This window comes from Tachypleus tridentatus, chromosome 12 (assembly GCF_004210375.1).
Source record: "Tachypleus tridentatus isolate NWPU-2018 chromosome 12, ASM421037v1, whole genome shotgun sequence".
NCBI classification, from domain to species: domain Eukaryota; kingdom Metazoa; phylum Arthropoda; class Merostomata; order Xiphosura; family Limulidae; genus Tachypleus; species Tachypleus tridentatus.
The window spans coordinates 31,822,022-31,845,705 of record NC_134836.1 but is presented as its reverse complement, the minus strand read 5'-3'; the positions used below and the strand labels follow the sequence as shown (position 1 = coordinate 31,845,705).

Here is a 23,684-nt window from a genome sequence, read left to right as displayed (position 1 = left end):
GGAGGCCTTTGCTTGTGTGGAAATGACTGGATCTTTCAGCAGGACAATGCTGCAATCCAAATTGCCTGCAGGACAAAGGACTTTTTCATGGCAAATAACGTGATTCTTTTGGACCATCCAGCTTGTTCGCCTGAACTGAATCCCTTTGGAAATGTTTAGGGGTGGATGGCAAGGAAAGTCTATAGCAATGGACGTCAATTCCAAACAGTGCATGATCTTCGTGACGCCATCTTCACCACTTGGAATGACATTCTATCCAATCTTCTGCAAACACTTATATTGACCATGCCAAAGTGAATTTTTGAAGTTATTCGCAATGACGGCTGTGCAACTCACTACTGAGACCTCTTGTTGGGCATTTCCTACCTTGTTTAGGACTCCTTTTTAATATAGTCTTAAATTTTTGACCAGCTAGTATTTAGGCTAATTTCATAGTGTTCACATATTCCCTATTAAATGCTAAAAAAGTGTTTTATTTTTATTTTCCCTTTTCTTATTTTCATCTTTCAAAGCTCTACTCAAATAAGCAGTTGAGACTAACAATGCAAAATGTATATTTTTTCTTTATGTTCATTGGCCTAAAGATTTTGGCCAGCAGTGTACATGTCATCAATTTCAATCTAAAAAGAACAGCCAGTCATGCCTTAACATTGCATGACTAGAACAACAGCAAATTTACCTTTAGGTTGTCTTAATATAAAATCATTATTAAACAGAAATAAAAATAAATAAATTTAATTTGAATTTGGCTGCTTCACATAGAAATAGCTGTTCTAACCTCAATATTTTACTGACTCTAGCAACGTAAAGTTACTATTAATGTGAGTGAAATGAAAACATGAGAGAGAAGAATTCTTACTATCAAGTTGACCTCATATGGGATCTTTAACCCCACCCTAACAAGAAAATGTCGATCAGAAATGTTACCATTATGCTTCAGATAAACAACTAGTCTTATCACAAGGCTGACTCTGTGAAGATAATGACTGTACCTTAATAAACATTATCAGAAATCTTACCATTAGCTTGTTTGTAACATTTAAATATAGAAACAGTCAACCTGACGTACTGTATTCTTCCAACTGGAAAATCATCACAATAGAGATATTTAACCTGGGCTATTAAACTGTGAATAAAAAATGGAAGTAACAACACTGTTGTTCAAATGTTTGTATATTATTATAAGATAATCCAAGCTCTTTTGAAAGTGTAAACCACTTTTCATTCAAAAACTTATCCTTCATTAAAAATTGGTTATTATCAAAACTTGTAACAAAACTTTAGAATATATTAGCTTTTTGGTTCTTTAGTGAGTTCAAAAAATAAACTTACAGTTGTGGTAGTGATAAATCACACTACATTATCACAAGTAAAAATACTGAGTGTTGTATAATAGTCCATATTTCTTGGTATCTGAGAATGAACACTCTATGAAAGCACTATTTGAAATCTGTTTTCTTCATTCATTCTACAGGAAGAAAAATCATCAACACTTCATGAAAATTTATGATGTTGAAACCTGGTGTTGGACACAACTAAAAGTGAAAAGAACCAACTTTACTAGCATGTAAGATTATCTCTTCATGGATAAGAATATACGTATTCTAAAATGAGATGTGCATTATTCAAAAGAATGTTTGTATCTTAAAATAAGATGTACATCATGCAGAAGAATGACCACATCCTAGAATAAGGAATGCATAATGTAGATTGTAGAAGATTGTGCATTTATATATATACACACACACACATATATATATCCTTCACTGAAAAGTTCATGGTGCAGAAGAATGTTAATATCCTAGAATGAGATTACATCATGCCAGCGATCTAGGGTCAAAAGTATATCATGCAGGAGAAACATTATTGTACCTTAGATGGGATGAGAAACTTTTAGATTTAAGGTTAGATAGTCAGATGAAGAAAAGTAATACTTTTATCAGGCAGATTAGGTTTCACAGCATGGGGTTATGTTTATTTGAGGATCCCATCTATTCTAGAGAGAGCAAAGAAATTTTTACCCAGCAGTAAACAGGGATACAAGAGTTGGAGTCAGCTGGTACTGGTCTATAGAAGGATGGCTGAAGACCTCCTTGAATCAATATATGTTGCATGAGAAGGAAAGGGGCTGAAAGAAGATTGAGGAAATGACAGAAAAAGCTTTGAATACTGTGATAACCTGTTTTTAAAACAAATTAGATTAATAATTATTTTTTTTGTAGTTTAAGAGTACCTTATGTTACATGAATGAGCTTTTTTTTACCAATATTGAAGTTGATGTGAAATCAATATGAAATATATAAATGGAGCAAAAGTGAGAATTGAGAATTCTGTTCAAATACCGTACCTGAATTTTATAAAAATTGAGGCAGTGTTCCATTAGGAATTTAAAATAGTTTGTTTTTTTCCTTTGTTCATATCATCACATAATACAGCTGCTGGAAGAAATATCACCTTAAATACTTACTTGTGGAGTGGTTTGTGCAGTGGAAACAGGCAGTATGTTTCAACATTTCACTTACCATCACAAACATGCAGCACGTGGTTACACACGTTAGACTATGTGACTAACAGAAACAAGCAAAATGTGTCACCTTTACAAGTATGGAAAATATGATTATGCCTGCTACATTATTTCACTAATAGAAACAAGCATAATATATTAACTCTACACCAAGCATATGGAGAACATTACACATAACAAAAGTTAGGTTATTAGTCTAAAACAGATAACACATATCAACAATGGACTGCCAGCATTTTTCTTAATGCAAACAAACATGGACAAATATGGTTACACGTGACAGTACGCATAAACAATATATAATCAGTACATATTTATAACATTTTAAGTTGTTGATTCAGGATATTCATTCAAACCGATGGAAGGGCTAGCTTCAGTAGCTGTCCCTAGTTTTGAATTGATAGACTAGAGGGAACACAGCTTTTCAAACATCATCTCTCACCAACTCTTAGGCTACTCTAATCAAACACTTGGATTTGACCACCACTCTTGTGGTGCACCCATGCCTCCAAACTGTTGAGAGTTATTGGGACTTGAACACAATTTGTCGATTTAAGTTCGTACTTGATGCTGTTTTAGTTGTCTAGTTTCTAAGTTTGTACTTGATGCTTTATTAGTAGTCCAGTTTCTAATGTAAATATAAAATGTAATATTAATAATGCTGGTACTCAAGTATACTTGGCTACAGTATCTTTCAGTTGTAGTTTCTTCTCATTAAAATTATTTCCAATAAATGTGAAATCAACTGGAAAAGTACTACTACCTTGCATATTTCTACTGGTCATAGAAGATGCTGTGTTTTAAATGTCAGCAAATTGTACATTTTCTCTGGTCATGTAAGGTAATATGTTTTAATCTCTGATTATACAAAACACTAATATAGTCTCTACTAACAACATGTTTCCAGATGTCACACAAGATCCTCGGCTTTAGTCACTTGTATATTGCCACTGATCATAAAAAATATGTTTTAATCACTGGTTGTACAATAAACTATTTTACTCTCCACTAACTTACAAATTTCCACAGGTCACACATGATACTATGTTTTAGTCTCAGGTTATACAAAAAATTATTTTAGTCTGTACTAACTACACATTTCCAGAGGTTACACAAGACACTATGCTTTAGTCACTAGTACATTGCTCCTGGTCATAAAATACGTTTTAATCATTGGTTATACAAGAAACTGCTTTAGTTTCTACTAACTTACACATTTCCACAGGTCACACAAGATAATATGTTTTAGATAGCAGTTATAAAAGACACTGTTTTAATTCCTACTTACTACACATTTTCACACATCATACAAGATACTATATTTTAATCAGTAGTTACTTGTACATTTCCATGGTAATAAAAAATGCTATGTTTTAGTCACTGGTTATACAATACTATTTTAGTCTCTACTAGCTACATGTTTTCACAGGTCGTACTAGGTAGAAGTCATTAGTAAACTGCACCTTTCCACAGGTTGTACATGACAATGTATTTTATTCACTACTGATTCCTGTTTTCACTAAATATACAAAATAGTAAGTATGTGTTAGTCTCTATAATGACTATCTGTTTTTACTAGTTATACAGAATATCATGTTTTTGTCACTTTTAACTATACAGTTACACTGTTCAAGTCATACAAGTTACTTTATTTCTGTAACTATATATATATTTATGTATACTGCATATAAAAATGTAACTTTGAAGACTATGCTTCAATAACTTGTTTGAGTGTGTTCATAGAATAAATGTGTAATACACATTTTACTGGTCGCTATGTCTAAGCTTGATTTTAGAAATATGCACTGTAATGGGTGATGAACAAACCTTCATGATGGGCCCTTTGGATTGTAGTGAGCCTGTGTGGCCAAAGGATGATTCGCCACGTGAGGACTGTGAGGCATTAGAGCTAGGCTTAGGTCGGAATGGAGACATGGATTGGCTGACCCCCTTGGCAAGAGTAAACTGTTCACGTAACTCAAGATTTGTGCGTCTTTTGGCTAGTAACAAACATAAAAATGTGCCATGCAAGTGACTGTAAAAACTAAAACCATTCTAGGATGCAACATTGTAAGCACTAGATCTTTATAAAAACTCAGGATATCAGACAAAATTAATAAACCAAATGAATAATTTCATTCCTTTATCACAGGTTACAAAAATAATAAATTCAGAAAAATGGAACCAAATATTATGAGGAAGTTATGAATGGACTTTAATAAAAAACAAAATTGTTTTCTTCATTTTACAGTAAGTGAATTTTGTTTGTAAAGAAAGTAAAACATGTTTAGTTATCAACAGAAAGAATAACTTAAGAAAGTTATGTTAAATACTATTCTTTAGTATAAAGCAGATATAAATCAATTAACAATCAATAACATGTTGGATTTGAAAGTATGTACAGGTCGATGTGATAAGACCACTTTTGTGTGTAAGTACTGGACAAGAATATAGCAGCAGACCTAGTAACATCATACATAATAACATGAGAGAGAAAGGTACAAGCATATAACCACAGTTTGACGATATATATACTACCAGTTAAATGAGTCAGTAATTAGACAGAATGGTAGAGGGTGGAAGATACCTATAATTTGATAAATTTCTTGAATTATTAACCTCGCCAGTTTTGATGCTTCTTATCTATGAGTGGAAGGGTAACAAAAATTATGATAATTGCAAAAAAAAATATTTATTTCACAGTAATGAAAATAACACTAAGAATTTGTTAGAGTGAAAAGAACAGTGATTAAGACAGAAACAGTTAAAAAGTTTTCCAAAACATACTTAACTTCTCTGACACTGATAACTATTACTTGATCTTCAGGGTTTCTTCCTTTAACCATCTGAGCATTGGTTTGACTTTTTTCTTGCTTGCTCCAGTCTTTTGTATCTCATTGAATTGTGTGTGTGTCACTTTCTGGTGAGACTGTCAGTGATCTTATTTATAGTGGTAATGTATTCAAATCTGTTTTCCTTTTACATCACTTTGTTAGATCACCAACTTCACTGATGGTGAGCTGAATCCATTGTTAATTAGCATGTACGTTGGTTTAATTTTCAGCTTCTGCATTCTTTCCTGTTGCCGTTGGAGCCTTGAACTACAATGGTTCTTGCAGTGTGCTATAGTTCCTCACCTATTCATGGGTCCCCATCCCCGATGTCAGCCCTTCAGTACATAGGTGCCTAGAATAGATTCTGTCTACATCCAAGGTTTTTGCTGCTTGGTCAGATTACCAATAACAGCTGTGATTATTGTATACTTTCAGAGGCTGTGATTGCTTGGTTCCAAGGGTTTCTGGTCAGTAACATTACCCATTAGTCTGGGAGCACTGCAGGTCTGTGAGAACCAATAAGTCATTCAGTTCATCTCTTCACCATTATTATTCACTTAACTTGTAGGGTTTCCATCTCCCAAAATTCATTGAGAGTTGGAACTTAGTTCTAGAGTGATAGGTCAGGGGGAAGTGTAAGAGTTGTGGTAGTTCTTCAGAGTCTTTATTCCTGTCACTTGTTACACCTATGCATACAGGAGATTGGTGTCCAGTCATTGATCTTACTTGTTTGTATCAATACCTAGATTCTCCAATTTTCACAAATTACTTGTTCATCAATCTGTATTCCTTTTTTCTTGGAATGTATATGTCAAAGTTAGTTATAGTCAGTTCCTACCTGCACTTTTTGTGCACATGGGCCATGTACTACTGTTCTTGATTTTTACCTTCAGATTCACATCGTTTTCATATACATTCTGCTGTATTGCACAAGGTTTTTTTTTTGTGGTCTCCCTCATTTCATTGTACTGTGCATACACCATCCACGTATGACTGATCACTGCTTATAAAATCTTGTCAATTGTCAGAACATTACATCCTGAATCTACTTTCAGGATTAACCAAGGTAGGTTTCCCTTTCAGGACTAAGGTATCTATCTATTGTTGCTTACATCACTAGTCTGTGTATTTTTATTTTTCATCTCATTTCTTAGTCTGGTTCAAAGCTATAAAATAGAATGTCACATACATTCTCCTTCTCCCACTTCATGAATTGTTCTTTCTTTCTCTTCTGGGAATGTTGATGTGATTCAAATCCCTTATGCCTTTTGGACAAGAACACAGGTGCTCCTTTTATCGGTCTTTATGGTCAGTGCACTGGTTCCCTAGTTTCCTGAGATGGGATCATTTTTTGATCTTGAGGGGATGATAAATCGGGGCACCACTATGGTGGAGGATAGAGGTTCCACTACTGCCACATTATCCAGAATTCCATCTGTTTATGAAGGCCTTGCTTGAGGGAGAGGGTGCAAATACTGAAAACCAGGAATTCCAGAGTCTACTCACAGATGAAGAGGATTCCCTACACAATGTTTTCATCCTTTTTGTTCTTCAACAGACAATGCCTTATAGTATGGTCTTAATGAGGAAAAAATCATTCGGCTTCACTCTGAAAATTACAAGACAGTATATTGTGTTTTTCATCAAGGAGGGAGGTGGTTTAGGAAACCTTGTTTTCAAATTTTATACCTCCTTACTTGGGACCACTCTAATCTTATATAACCTGCCTAGCCTTCCATGTTCCATGGGTGATGCCTGTCATAGCAGGACAGTTGTTTCAATCCAAACAGATTCTCCTGACAGAAAAGGTACTACATTGTTAGATTCTGTTGGATTGGCTCTCAATGAAGTGTTGGCCTCTTACTAGATTACCAAACTGCTGGACATTTTGTCTGTAGTAACTTATCTTCAGGCTTTGGTAGTAGATGCATTCCATCAAGAAAGTATGGGATTACAATTCTAAGCCTTCTCTACACTTCATTTAATATCCATTGTCAGATCCTGGTGATAGCTCCATTTTAGCTGCTACACCCTGGTTTCTGCTTCTGTAATACTTTCTTGAGTGTCCATTTCTTTTTAGGCTATCTTTGTGGAGGCAGCCATGATCTGATATGGTACATCAAGCTATCCAGACACTCAGTCTTCTGATATAGACAGTATATTGTTTTTGTTTCATGGCATTGGGGTTTCAGTTCTAAGGCTGACAAGTATCTTTTCAGTTTTCGCTTTGTCCAAAAGGTACATTTATCAAGAATAATGACTTATATATACATATATATATGTAATAATGTATTGAGAGGAAATAGAACCCATTTCAATTAGTAGTGCTAATTATAACAGGCTTTTTGACTGAGGTTTTTGTATCTTCCATGATTACCTCGTTTAAGGTGTCCTTACTGACAACCATTTGTTTTTGTGACTATATATTTTTTAAGTTGCCAGTACTGCTCAGATTTCTCAAGTTGCTTCGAGTATTTGATTCAAAATGACCATTCCAGTTACCTGCCAGTTATGCTACGGTTAAATCGTGTGTTCTGTTTCCACATCTGTTCGTGATCTGGCTCTTATGCCATATATCCCCTCCACATGCAGGTTTATTTTTCATGGCTGCTAACCTACAGAGATCACCAGTGAGAGTGATTTATGTTGTTTATCCACATATTATTTTCTCATTTTTTCTGTGTCCTCAGACCAGTTCTTCTTACCTAACACACTGTCAGATAGGAAGGGGTTCAATCGTTTTCTCAGGTTCATCTGTTCACTGTTTCTCTCTTTTGTATCCAGTTAAACTTGATACCAGTCAGATTCACTGAGGATATGAAAGGTTTTGTGGCCTGCACTAATACCTTTAGAGATATTAGACAATGATTTTCATCCTGGGATCTCTTTGAAGGTGAGAAATCTTCTGCAAGTCACTTCTCATCAGATTTATCACTGTTATATGTACTCAGTAGCCTGGTAAACTTGTCTGATGGTGCAGACTGGTATGTAAATCTCACCCAATATCTTAATTTCATTTTATTTGCATGATCTGTCAATCTCTTCAGCTGAAGATTTTTGTCTATCCCTTGCAGCTATCTTCATCATTTCTGCTAGACTATCTTGAGGGTTCGTGTGTCTTTATTTTCAAGATTCCCATCTGTGGCAAGTGTTCCAATTGCTCTAACCATCACCATGAGATATAAGGACCAAAACCCCTTAATTTCCACCCCAAGTAGTGGAAACTCTGTTATCTGGTTTAGGGCTGGCCTATAGTGATAATCACTTATGATACAGGTGGAGAACACACCAGTTCTTGATGTAGTGTATTTCTCCCACTAGGTTGCTAGTCTTCTGTTGACACACCTATGATCTATGCAGGCACCTTCTGTATGGATAATGCTCTTACTGGCCTCTCTACTTTATTAATGTAAGAGTGTCAGTTGAGGTAAGTATTTTTGGAAATACATTTTTAATTTAGGAAAATGTTAACTTTCAAAACATATCTTCACTGACACTTTCCTTCCCTTCCTCCCTATTAAAAGCTGGTGTTAGAGATTTAGTTTGTCTCAAAAAAGTGATAACATTATTTGAATGAGGTGCTTATATATAATACCAGGATGAAAGGCGCACTGACATAGGTGGAGAGTATCATGAGATAAATAATGCAAAGGATAATTAAGTGGGGTATAAAAGACCTGAGCTGATGAGAAAAAGTCAGACCAATGTTTAGATGGGTAAAGGAAGAAACCCTGGAAGTCAAGTAGTAGCTCTAAGTGTGAGAGAAGGTATTAATGGAAATACATTCACTTTAGAAAAACGTTAACTTCAGATAAAATATCTTACCTCCTGTCGCAAAATAGCTTTTCTTGATTAGTACTGCCCTTGGCTCAAATTTTCAATGCTCACCACAAGCCTTTCACCTCCCACTTCAGCATATCCACATGTAAATCATTATGCAGCAGCTCTCCACCAATAGAAATGCAACACCACCCTTATTATTATCAGTGCCCTCTCCACATTTGCTCTCCTTAATCATTTCTCAATTGGCAGTATCACTGTATAAACATGCTTGTTTTTTACCTGCAGATTTGTTAATATTTTCCTTTATACTACAGATTTAGTTTATCTTTACTATATTGTTTTGTTATTTTCTTACTTAGAAGGGCCTTTCTGCTAGCATATTGTGAATTTTACTCTGTAACAAGTGATGGCTAATCAGGTACCCTTTTTTGTTTTGAAAATCCACACTGTCCATCCTGTGATCATGGTTAATTTCAATTTTGATGTAGCTCTTTCTATCTTAAATTAGATGTACAGTTCCAGATGCTGCCATGTGTTGGCTTTGTGTGTCTGTTTAATTATCATCTTTACCAAAACAGTTATGTTGCACAATTAGGTTATGTATGCTATAGAGATGGAGTGTTCCAGTGGACTGCTAGTAGTTCTCTCTAGTGGTCTTTTGCTTCAGAAATATATTCATCCCTGATTGTACACTTATGGACACATGAGTAAAGCAGACACAGAAAGCTGTCTATCTCTGATGCTTCATGGCATTGAGACTATTCATACAATGGATCTGATGCACAACTCCAGATGCTGCTAGGTGTTGGTTGATCAATTCTATTAATGAAACAGATCTGCTTTTCAAAACAAGATACTGTCATCAGCCATTGCACTGATTCTGATGATGTGGTCCTCTGGAATTTCCAAAGCATTCTACCCTCTTTTTTTTTCTTTTTTTGTGTGGAAAATGGGAGTCCTCATTGCCACTTATCAGTTCCTGCTAGACTATCTTGAGGGTTTGTGTATCATTATTTTCAAACACTTGCCACAGACTGGAATTCTGTGGCAAGTGTTCCAATTGCCCTAGCCATCAACATGAGATATAAGAACCAAGACCCTTAATTCCCACCCCAAGTAGTGGAAACTCTGCTATCTGGTTGGGGCTGGCCTACAGTGATAATCATTCATGATACAGGAACAAAGTTCTAGAGTGGAGATATGTACATGGAGTAGTGGACTATGTACATTTGTAGTGGGTCTGGTGTTGGTTGGAGATGGCCTGGTTATGATTAGAATTATGTGTCAGTTGTGTGATCCCCTTCCTACCATGGATTTGAAGTACAATTTCCGATACTGGTAGGTTTTGGTTAAAACACTCCACTTTTCATGATTATAAATATATATAGTGCAGTTTGCTTTGTGGGAGACATTCCTCCTACCTTCTATCCCCCAGGTGTTGCTTGGAAATGGTTTGGCTAAGTAAGTCCTCACACAAGTTATGGCGTATACCTTCTCCAACTATGGAGTGAGTGAAATATGCACAGTGTCTCCAGGTTAGTGGTCCCTCTTCATACTGTCTGCTTGATATGGTTCCAAATGGATCTGATGTAGGTTGTAGCTAGACACAGCACATGTATTCACACTTGCATATGCCTGAGTATCCTCCACCTCCAATTATATAATGGAAAAATCATATCCAAAGTCGCTAGGTTTTGGACCAGAGATATCATCCCACTAGGGCTCTCCTCCTTTCTATCATCTGCTGAATGTTAGACCATCTGTTGGTTGGGTTGGAAATACATGCAAGTGGAGACAAATTCTGATGATGAAGCTCATCTTTCCTACCAATTTCCATTTCAAGATGAAGAGGTAGGTAATCCACTAACTACCATGGAACAGTTATACAATTCCAGATACTGCTAGATGTTGGTTGAAGTCAAACTCTCACTATAGTATGTCGCTTCCTAGCCACTTGACAACCAGGGGCTCCATTAATTGGTAATACATAGTATGGAATTCCTTCATGTTTTTTCTATCTTTTATGTTTAACAAAGTCATAAAAGAGCAAAGAGTATACCTGGATTAGATGTAGTGCACTCTCTTGCTAAGATGTGATATTTTGGTTCTATTTTTCATGGTATCTTTTTGAGCACTTCCTAGATGGGGATTATTTTTTTAACCAACCCTTCATCAGTTCAATATGGATTCTAGCTATATTGTGAGAGAATGCAATATATTGTATTGAAAGTTATCATTTTTCCTGAATTGTAAATTTACTTCTGATAGATACTTTCCTTCCACATTTCCCACTCAGCCTCCCTAATTCTGGTGATGTAGTGTAGGTCTTCTGACTAATCTCTTGTGATTAGCAAGTGCAAATATGGAGAGGATATTGATTACAATAGGGGTTGTGTCATGCTTCTGTTAGTGGAAGACTGTTGCATAATCATTTACATGTGGATATGCAGAAATAGGAGATGGAAGGCCAATGGTGAGCATAAAAAATGTTTGCCAATAGAGGGCGGTATTAATCAAGAAAAGCTATTTTGTGAGAAGAGGTAAATATTCATTGAAAACACATTTTTTGGTTTATGAAAATCTTAAGTTTAAAATGCTTTTATATAAATGTGAAGAATATACTATTTGTATTTTGTCAAAATTTAAAGGGATGTACCTCGGCAGGGATCATTTTTCACAAGAAATTCATCAAGTGACATCCAACCACCTCCTACCCGAACCATGACAGTACTGCGCAATATACGAACAAGGCAGAGTTTCTGTGACTCTCCAAACTGGAAAAAAGAAATTATGAATAAAAAACTCAAACTCCAAGTTATTAATAATGTGTTTAATAGAAACTGTAAAATTTTACATTATTTTACATGCAATGTCTTTAATGAAACGGACTCAGAGAAGAAAAATACTACTACTTACTCGGTATTTGCCTTTGCCAACCTGGAACACTTTAAACTTTTGAGGACAACAGCACTTTGCTACCTGTTTCTGAACCTCATCTTGGATCTTCTCTGCATCTGTCCTTGGACGTCCCTTTATGAGAGAAAAACCAAATTAAGTTAGTGTCTGACTTAAAATATTCTTTGAACATCTCTACCAGCAAAGCAAAGATATTAAGTTGTTTTTTTTTATAGAAAAACAGAACTGTCACTTTCGACAAGTTAGGAATAACAAAGTTTTGAAAATGGCTATTTAATTGCAAAAAGTAATACTATCTACAAAACTAATAAAAATTTCTAGTAGTAGCAGTATGCTAGAACTTTAAGGATCTGCCATGTTTGAAGTAAGTTCTCTATAGAAGGTTTATCCTTGTTCCTTCTTTCAATAAAGATTCTGTTAATTTGTCAGTTGAAATCTGAGTAAAGCTACACAAGCACTATCTGTATTAGCCATCCCTAATTTTAAAGTGATAGACAAGATGTTAGGCAGCTAGTCAACACCACACATCACCAACTATTTGACTCCTTTTGTTAGATTGAGTAGTGGTATTCAACAGTTACTCTCATAACACACCCAAGACTCCAGAACATGGTTTTGTTTTAGAAATAACAAGATGAAAATTGTAGAATCTGAGATACACAATCTGCCTTTTTGACCATTCTTGGTCTTTTCATAACAAAGGTTATACCATATTTTAAATTTTCACTTTGAATAAAGTTTAGTGAGGTGTTAACCAAAATATCTATGTTTCTTTATTTGGTTACATTTATTGATTATTTTAAAAACATTTCAGTATAATATACAGGGTGGCCCTTAAGTCCCTACCCATCCATATATCTTATGTATCCAGTTTATCTGTGTACTGTCCCTCATTCACGCTGCATAATATTATTCAACACCACGTTCTGTGAGACATTTTCCTCAACATAGCAGGGGTATTGTTCCAAATGCTGTGGTAACAGCTGCCTTCAACTCATCATTAGTATTATAACATTGTTTAGACACAACATGTGGATGGGTAGGGACTTACAGGCCACCCTGTACATTCAAACTGTGAAAATTATGGTACAGAAAGTGCCTTTAGTTATGGCAGTTATGTAAAATTAATTTTTAGTTTCATTGAAAAAACATATTATCCTAAAGTCAAAGTCTTTACTTCAGCAGCAACTCTGTATGAACCAACTATACCTCTCTGTCTGGCCTAAGGGTTTCAATATACTCTTTATTGTCAATAAACCCATCTCCATTTTGATCAAAGACTTCTGCAACACGTTCCATCTCCATGTGACTTGTAGAGAATTCTGTTAAAAGTAAATAAAGTAAAAAAACCAAAACTTTATTTATCATAAAACATTTTAGAAAATCACACATCTAAATGCTTTTTCTTTAGTTCTTTAACCATGGGTACATATATATTTCCCTTTCAGAGCCCTGCCATGTGAGTTTGGAATTTTGTAATACCAAGTAAAAAAGTGTATTCTTCATTCAAACCTCCAAAAGTTTATCAGTTACATATTTCAGATAGTAATGAAATATTAAAACGTGTAGTACTATTTATTTTTCAATATTTAGAAATAAACTTGACACTGGGAAAGTTGTTCACCTGTAAATGTGGCAGTTGAAGAACAGAAGATAAGTTTTAATGATTTGAAGTAAATGTCTGAGGTGTATCTGTATAAAACAATAACACTTATTTTAACACAACTGAATTAAGCACTGTTTTAAGTTTGTCCAATCAGATGTTCACAAGCTTCCTTCAGCCTTGTCTACTGCTGCCAGCATTTTAAATAGAGGCTGAAAATGACAGAAATACAGCCTATTTTAGTAAAATCTCTAACAGAGGTGATATTATTGTTTATGTACTATAGAACCAGATGTGGATATTATTTCAAATTTCACTGTTTCCCACTTTCAGCCTAACAAGTGAGGGTAATCTCTTACTTTGTAACTGAGAATTTTACATCTCATTGGCTACAGTGAGTGTCTGCTTCAGGAAACAGCTACAACTAAGATCTCTGTTTCTTTACAGGCTTGTATGGACTATCATAGGATGTTCATAACATTTGTAGTTTTCTATTGTAAGGTATGGCTTTTAGATAATATCAAAGCATTATAGAATACTTGTAGTAGAACTGAAAAATTTAAATTATAATAAACAGATTTCCTAATTTTTATTTTATGTATTGCTTTATTAGTGGTTAAGCAGGACAAAATTTAATTTTTACTAGAAAACACTGATTTAATCTCTAATGAATCAAATTGCTTTTTTTTAATTAACTAACATTATGGAAAAAAAACAAGAACCTACTTGATTTCAAGATACCATTGATAAATTCTGTTTTTGTGACTCTTCCATCATTTTTCTTGTCAATTTTTTTGAATAGGTCCATGATTCGAGACCTCTTGTTGTTCATCCACCCAAGGAACTAAAACATCAGAAATTGTGGTTTAATCCCAAAAGAGTAATAATTAAAATATTCTTACCCTTTATTAAACGTTGGTTACAATATTATGAAACTATTGGACAGTTTATAAGGTTACTGTTGACACTGTTTGACTTTAATCTTGATTAAATATTCTGAACATTATAAAAAAATGGCTTCACAAGACTTAAGAATCACTTACTCTTCGTCTCCATTCATCAAAGTTGAAGTTTTTAATCCTCTCAAGCTAAAGAAATAAAAATTTCAGTTCTATGTTACAATTAAGTTATAGAAACAGGTCAATAAAAAGTTAAAAGTTCAAAGAATAAGTCAATGATTATTATGTTAGTTGCTATCTTAGTGCCTCAGGTAAAGGTATATCTATTAATAAATATACACCCACCAAACAAGAAAACAACATAAGCATTTTAATATGCAATTAAACCATCTATGGCTACAGAACTAAACATTTAAATATGATTAAAATTTAACAGAAATCACAGATTACTGCAATTTCAGATTTCATCTTACTTCTCTTAGATAGTTGAGCTTATCTTGTAATCTGCGTTGACGTTCCATTGCTAGTAACCAGACATTTCTCCACTTGTCTAACAGATCCTGTACTCGAGGATTTTTTATTTCTGGCTCAGAATAAGTTTTACTACAACAAGAAAAATTGTACTGGTAAGTTTTTATATAACATGGTGATTATAACTGACATAGAATTTCAAATAATTTTTTTTCCAATCAAAACAGAAATTGACAGATTTATTTTACTATAATTAATAGCATAAATAATGTATTCAATCAATCAATAGCACGTAATGTGCATTTCAAAAACATACAAAGGTGTTGATGTTTTTGGAGCAGCTGCCCCAGTCCCACGACTTGGTCTTTGGTCATCATGTTTTCCAGTTTTAACATGATGTGATGAACGATATTGTTTAGATGGTTGTCTCTTGCTAGAGAAAGCTTTTGTGACCCTGTCAATTTCTGGCTGATGTTTAGTCAGATCTGCCATGAAATCCTGCAAAAACAAGTGACTGTAAGAGGTAATAACATTCTATATATCCTGCAACAATACATTTCATGTATGGAATAATATTTTGAGGAAGATGATGTTAAAAGAAATTAAAAAAATGTAAAGGGGAGTGTGGAGAGAGCAATGCCTCATGTAGTATGTAAATAATTAATGGTGGTTTCTAGTTGCATTATTAACCAACATGTCAAATGTCTAGTAGTCTTTACATACATTACTAACCAACACATATTACATCTGGTAGACTACTTACAATACTAACCAACATGTAATATCTGGCAATCTCTACAAATATTACTTTCCAACACACCTAATTTCTGGTACACTCTACCTACATTACTAACCAACATGTGTAATATCTGATGGTCTTTATACACTTTACTTACCAAGGTGTATGTATGGTGGTCTCTACATACATTACTAACCAACATGTGTAATGACTGGTGGTCTCTACATACATCACAAATCATCACCCCTCAGTGTGGATTCCTGTACGTGGTGAAGGGACCTCCCAGGGAAGGTTCTGTTCTTTCAGTTTACCTCCTCTGGGATCTAAACATCCACCCATGTGTTTGCTGTTTGTGGCAACCTGTAAAGGGGAGGAGAGGATCCTGGTGGTTGAAGGGTCCAACCCTAACACACCACTTTGGCCTTGAATTCCTGTAGACGGGCAGCCTTGGGGTGGCCCTCCTTGGGTCAATCAGCTGGCCCACTGGAACTAGAGGTTAGGGTCAACCAAGTACCAGTGTTGGATGTTCTCAACAGGTGTTGTGGACAAACAAAAATGTGTAATGTTTGGTGGCTTCTACATACATTACTAATGAACATGTGTTACACTTGGTGGTCTCTATGTACATTCACTAATGAATACATGTAATATTTGATGTAAAGATTGTAATATATTGGTTACATCACTAACCAATATATTAAATGTTCGTAGTCTCTACAGACATGATTAATACATGTAATGTCTGGTACATTCTACATATGTTACTAACCAACAGATTAAATGTTTGGTGATCTCTACATAAACCACTAACCAATATGTTTATTGTCTGGTGGCCTCTACATATACATTACTAATCACCATATGTAATGTTTGCTTGTCTCTACATACATTAGTCACTAACATGTTAAATGTTTTCTAGTCTTTAACAAACATGTGTAATGTCCGATGATCTATACATATGAACAATTGTAATGCCCAGTGGTTTCTAAATTCACTACCAACCAACATGTGTAATGTCTGTTGATCTGTACACACATTACAAACAAACACTTGTAATGTCTGGTGGTCTTTGCTGACGTTACCAGCCAACATGTCCAATATGTGGTGGTCTCTACATACACTACTAATCAACAGATTAAATATTTGATGATCTCTACATATATCACTAACCAAAATGTATGAATGTATAATTAGTATGTAAATAATTATTCAGAATTTGGTTTTTGGTGGCCTCTACATATGTTACTAAGGAATATGTGTAATGTTTGGCAGACTCTGTCTACATATTATGCAATAAGTGTATGTTGGATGGTTTCTACATACATTACTAACCAACAGGTTAAATGTTTGGTGATCTTTACGTACATCACTAATCAACATGTGTAACGTTTGATGGTCTCTATGTATGTTATTAACGATCATGTATAATGTCTGGTGATCTCTACCTACATTACTAACCAACATGTGTAATGTCTAATAGTTTCTACATATATTACTAACAAAGATGTTTAATGTCTACTGGTCTCTACATACATTATAAAAAAACACATGTTATGTCTGGTGGTCTCTCTATCATTATTTGTCAATACATGTAACATCTGATGGTCTCTACTTATGTTACAAGCCAACATGTGTAATGTGTTGTGGTCTCTACTGATGTTACTGACATATGTAATGCCTAGTGCTGTCTACATACATCACTTACCAACATGTGTAATGTTTGGTTGTCTCTACCTACATTACTAACAAACATGTTCAGTTTTTTAGCCTCTACATACATTAGCAACAAAAAATGTGCATTGTTTGGTGGCTTCTATGTACACACCAACCAAAACGTGTGATGGTTGGTGATTTCTATCTACATATTATTCAAGATATGCATGTTCGATGGTTTCTATATACATTACAAACCAACATGAGTAATGTCTGATGATCTCTACCTTCATTATTAATAAACATAAATTATGTTTGAGAGCTTCTACATACATTACTACCCAACATGTTAAATGTTTAGTAGGCTTTACATATATTATTATTGGAGACGTGTAATGTTTGGTGGCCTCTATATACATTACAAACTGATGTGTAATATTTGGTAGCCTCTACAAATATTACTAATCAACACATATGTATTGTCTTGTGGTTTCTACCTACATTATTAGTTAGGTTGTGTATGTCTGATGATTTCTGTTCACATTATTTATCAACATGAGTAAAGTTTGATGGTCTCTACATACATTACTAATAGACACATGTAATGTGTAGTAGTCTCTACATACCTTATCAACAAACACATGCAATAGCTGGTGGTCTCTACATACATTAGTAACCAACAGGTTAAATGCTCAGTGGTCTCTGCATACACTGCTAACCAACACACGTAATGTGTGGTGGCCTTTATATACATTTCTAATGAACATGAATAATGTGTAGCCACCTCTAAGTATGTTACTAATGAACATGTATAATGCTTAATGGCTTCTCGATAAATTTCTATCAAATGTGAATAATATTTGGTGGTTTCTACATACATTACTATGTAACATGTCAAATGTTTGGTAGTTTTTAACCAATTCATGTAACATCTGATGGTTTCTACATACATTACTAACCAACACATGAAATGTGTGGTGGTCTCTAAAGACATTACTAATACATGTAATATCTGGTGGTCTCTATTTACATTACTAACCAACATACCTATGTCTGGTTGTCTCTGTGTACATTACTCATGAAACATGTAATGTCTGGTGGTCTCTACAGACATTATCAACAAACGTGCAATGTGTGGCGACCTTTATATGCATTACTAAAGAACATGTGTAACACGTGATAGCATTTACATACATTAATAATGAATATGCGTAATGTTTAATGGCTACTAGATACATTACTAATAAACACGTATAATGTCTGGTGGTCTCTTCCTACATGTATAATTTCTAGTGGTCTCTACATTCATTACTAAAAAACAAGTGTAATGTCAGGTGGTCACTATGTGCACTACTAATGAACATGTGTAATGTTTGGTGGCCTCTACATTGATAACTAATGAATACATGTGATGGTTTGTGGTCTGTACATGCACTACTAACTGACACATAAGTAATGTGTGATGGTCTCTACCTACATTAGTAATCGACATGTGAAATATTTGGTTGCCTTTGTCTACACTACTAACCAATATTTATAGTGCCTGGTTGTCTTTAACAACATTACTACCTTACATGTATAACACCTTGTTTAATGTCTTGTACCATTTTATTACTCAAATGGAATATTACCTGATGATCAGTGATTAACTGTTTCAAGAGTGGCAATTCATCAGGCAATGGTTCAGCTTCTTGGATGGTCAATGTATCTTCAGCTTTAAGCAACCACTTCATTAGTTCATCTAGCAGCTCTGTAATGTCTTGCAGTGATCGTAAGTGCTCTTTCAATTTCTGGTCTCGTTGCCTTGCCCACACAGATATCTGGATGGCACACAGTTGAAGTGTTATTTAATCTTTTTTTGTTCTTTAATCTTAAATGTATAATGCTCATGAAAATTGGAAATTATGGCAAAAGATTAAAAACTTCATGAAAGCAAGTTTCTGAAATCATAAAATCAGAATTTAAACAAAGACCTTTCATTTTTCAAACTATTTATAATACTGTGTAAGTCTTTAACAATAATATGTGTGTATATTATTGAATACTATACATTACAGTGTCCTCATGAGAACAAGAAAAGAGCAGTGTGCATGATTAAATAGCCTGGTGCTACTACATGTGCATTTGAAAGATTTACAAGAATCTTACCTCATCCCAGCGGGACTGGATGATTGTAATCCAATGACGGATGATAGTAATTCCATCAGGATGACATTGTTGTAGGGTTTCTTGAGCCAGTGCTAAGGTTTTGTCTTTGTTTCCTTCTTGTACTTTGAGCTGCTCCAAGAAATTTTGGTGCTCATTAATCTGTTGACGTGTTGATTCCTCATCATCTGGCAATGGCCCTGTGAATCGCAATTTTCTTTCTGCATCTGACAACCATTCAAGGAGACTGTGAACCATCTTGTGGAGTTGCTCAGCCTAGTAGGAGATATTCACTTTATATATTTTCAAAGCATAATAATTAAGCATAAGATCTCATCTTGATATGTTTTTGTAATTATTTTAACTTACCAAGGTAAATTTCAATAACAAAAAGTAATAGTTCCTGTTAATTTTCATAAATAATTCTTGAGATGAAACAAATCTGTTTCATTTGTACACCTTCCAGTATAATATGTAAAAATGTGATCACAAAAGGATTCTGAGTCATTACCTAACCTTTTTCACTAAATAGTTTGATCCCTCACATGTATGCCTATTAGATCTGCATACAACTAGCTTTAAGCTACCATCCTAAAAATCACGTTTAATACAAACTGCATTAATTTATGACATTACCATGTGGCATAGTAACTGCCCTTATGCATTCACACTTAAAATAACATTATTTTCCCAAGCATTATATTGAATCAACATATTATTTTAAGTTATTGTTCAATTATGTGAAATATTCAATAGTAAATGAGACTCAGCTTTCATTCTGTTTAGCTAATTTGTTTCCTTACTTAAGTAAAAAGAACATACTCTTGTTTCTGCTTACTTATTATTAATGATAATTTCTGCTTCATCCCATGATAGCAATGAAATTCCTAATATGAGACCTGTGGCTACTAGAAGCTCCTTGTTTGTGTGTGTGGGGAGGCATCACAGCCACTCTTTAATGTGTTGTGGGCCCTTACATGTACACTAAGCCTTCTCCTCCTCCTCCTGTCTTTTTATTTGAAGTTCTTCCCAGTTTGACATAATTAGAATGGTGGTGATTTGATTAGTTATTTCCCCACCAGGATTTGTTCTAGGCATAGCTTCACCTGTGAAAGTTCTTTGTTCTTTTAATTTCTTCTTCAACATGGTTTCACAGGTATATATTTTTTTCTTTTCCCTTTGTGGCTTATTTCCCACATGATTTATTAAAGAAAACCCATATTCAATAATATTTTGTTTTTCATTTTTTCACTTGACATTAGAGTTCATGCTGTTCTTTTAGAACAAGTGAATGCTTGTATGAACATGCTTCATCCTCCTAGTCTCTTTTACTGTTTTGTCTTGGCTTACAGCCATTCTTCATTTCTATTAATTGATTTCCAGTCTTTTAAATGTCTTATCAACTATTTCTCTTCTTAGATTTCAATATTCCTACTGTCATTTCTTTCTTACCACCCTCCAGTGCTACCACTTCCCACCTTCACCTGATATATGAGCCATTTCATGGTACTCTAGAGGAAGCTTTTATGAAGAGATTTGTTCTCTTCTTTTCACTACATTGACTTACACTGTATCTTCTGCTCTATCCATCTTTACCTTATTCCTCTGCATTAGGACCTGTTGGGACAGGATGCTCATTTAGCCAAGACACTTCCTTATCCTATTTATATCAATGAGCATAGTCAGGCTTCATTTCTTTTCCCATAGGTTTTTCTGTGGTGTTCCTAATCCACTGGAGACCCAAACTATTGTGGTCTATTCCTCACTCCTCATTATCTGTAATGGTTTTTCATCTTTCTCAAGTTTGATAATCTGTTCCTTCCTTGGCCTTCTTGTACTTCCAATTCTTCCACTGTCTAATGTTAGGGTCATCACTTGTCTTGTCGGTACTTACTCTGTCAAATCTGGCTCACTGAGCTTCATCTGTCTTTTTTTTTATTAGCTTGAGTCTTCGTTGTTATACAACAACTGTGTTCATCAGGTTCTCACTTGCAGCGTAACTCTCCACCTCTTTTTACTCCTCCATCCCATTTTTTTGCTTCCATTAACCTTTATATTCAGTATATTGAGGATGTATTCTCATATTTCTTGGTCAAAAACATCTATGGATAGCGTAATTTACCCCTATATCTTGTTATTAATCAAGTTTTTTGTGGTCCTCAGGAAAACTGGGAATTGGTATCTGGTTATTGATCTCATGATGACAAGAAACCTACTTGAAGTAAACATGTATTATGAAAATGGCTGGTACTGTTATTAAAACTTTAATTAAAATAAAGTACAGAACAATGTTTTGACCTTCTTAGGTCATCTTCAGGTTGACAAAGACTCTTTGAAACTGTTTCTGAAAATGACCTAAGAAGGTAAAATTTATTCTGTACTTTATTTTAATTAAGTTTTTTAATATGCATACTAGTCATCTTTAGAAATACATGGTTATTGATCTGTTATATTTTAACTGGTTTCTTATATTTCTTGGTTCCATATGGAGAAGTTCATTTCTCTCAGGTGATTCTTTTAACCTGTTCTGAGGTTAAAGAGAGTCAGTGTTTTGAATACCATTTTACACATTCTGATTGTCCTCTCCTCCAAGTTCTTTCTATTTTTTGTCCATAAGGGTCAGGCCTTCCAGTTCCATATTCTTGCTTTTGGCTTTCAAGCAGCTCCTTATACCTATAGTTGCATCATGAGCATTTACTCACCTTGTTTTGGGGTTGTGACTGGGTTTCATTTTTAATTGGATCATTGGATTTTTCTTGTCTCTTCTCAGGATGACTGCATTTTTCTAGGAGGAAGCTGCTCATCTTTCAAGCCTTCCAAGTCTTTTTTCACATTTCCCCTAAATGTGGTACATCTGAGCATGTCCTGCTATTCTTCTCTGTATGAGGCTTGACCTTCACTGTTTTTCTTACAAGAGATAGAACATATTGTCCCTGTGGTTTGTCCTTCTCCTTTTAACCCAGCACATGAGGTTCTTTTGTTTTTGGGAATTCCATTTTCCCTTGTATGTATGGCTTAAATTATTGGGTGCTACATGTGCCTTTTTCAGTGGTAGTTGCAGAACTGATAGGATATTTATTGGGACTTGTTCTCTCAATTTTGCACCTCCCTTCTCATGGATTTGTTTTAGTGTTTCAACCATGTCAGCACCACAGTGATTATCCCATGGCTACCCCTGACCAGGTCTCCATCTTTTCATTAATGCTTCTCTGTGAAACTGGGAAGTGTCTTTGAATGTCTACATAACTTTGAGTGTGTGGAATGTAGAGTAGCATTCACTTCACTTTGATATTGTGACCTTCTAGCCATTCTTTGCTCATTTTTCCATTTTCCTCCCTCTTGCTGTGGATTGGTTAATCATGGAGTAGTCTCTTAACTTTCAGGTTTTTTTGTTGGAATGCTTTCACTTGGACATGCCTCTCATCAATGCCTTTGCCACTCTTAACTCCAACATTCATTTTGGTTTCTAGTTCCTCATCCTTTGGCCCTGGTAAATGATGTTGGCAGTCAAGACTGATCTCATTTGTTTTTCTTTATACCTATCTTCCTCTGGATTTCCCCTCTCATACCCTTACTTTGATACCCAGCATTTCTTGTTGGGTTTTACTGATGATGCCTCTTTAGCCAGCTCAGCCCTGATTTTCTCTGCTTTGTTGATTAATGTTCAAGCCCCCACTTTCTTGCTCCAACCACATTTCTTTCTCTCTCCCAGGGATGTTATCCCTTCACATGGGATTTATCCAGTCAATTACCAACAGGACTGGGACTCTCCATATGTGTAAACTTTTCTTATACCATTACCATTATCCTTCAACTCTGTCCTTCTATCAAAAGAAATGGCAGGTTTTTTGACATTGGCTCATCTGCCTCTCTCTTACTCTGGGCCATTCTACCATGGCCCATTTTTGACCTCTTGTTACATGGTTGCTCAACTGTGGATTACTGGTTTCCAGGTGGCTTTATCTACACAATTTTGCCTTTCTATTGCTGTCTAGTTTTTCTTCTTTTGTTCTCTACACTTTACTCCAACACTCTTGTCCTACTCCTGTGCATGGCTGAAACTTTGTTATGGATTTATGCATGGGCTCTATATTTAATTTTCTCTTTTTCTCTGTAG

General features: G+C 34.9%; 1 protein-coding gene across 1 annotated transcript in view; it reads right to left on the bottom strand.

The window, feature by feature from the left end:
* LOC143235496 (microtubule-actin cross-linking factor 1-like) overlaps positions 1-23,684 on the bottom strand; it is a 217,653-nt gene that overhangs the window by 4,317 nt on the left and 189,652 nt on the right. Inside the window, 10 exon segments of the mRNA XM_076473705.1 lie at positions 4,352-4,524; positions 11,798-11,915; positions 12,058-12,171; positions 13,267-13,379; positions 14,387-14,504; positions 14,704-14,748; positions 15,033-15,162; positions 15,347-15,528; positions 19,054-19,242; positions 19,571-19,843. Of these exon segments, the coding sequence (XP_076329820.1) occupies positions 4,352-4,524; positions 11,798-11,915; positions 12,058-12,171; positions 13,267-13,379; positions 14,387-14,504; positions 14,704-14,748; positions 15,033-15,162; positions 15,347-15,528; positions 19,054-19,242; positions 19,571-19,843 (1,455 nt within the window).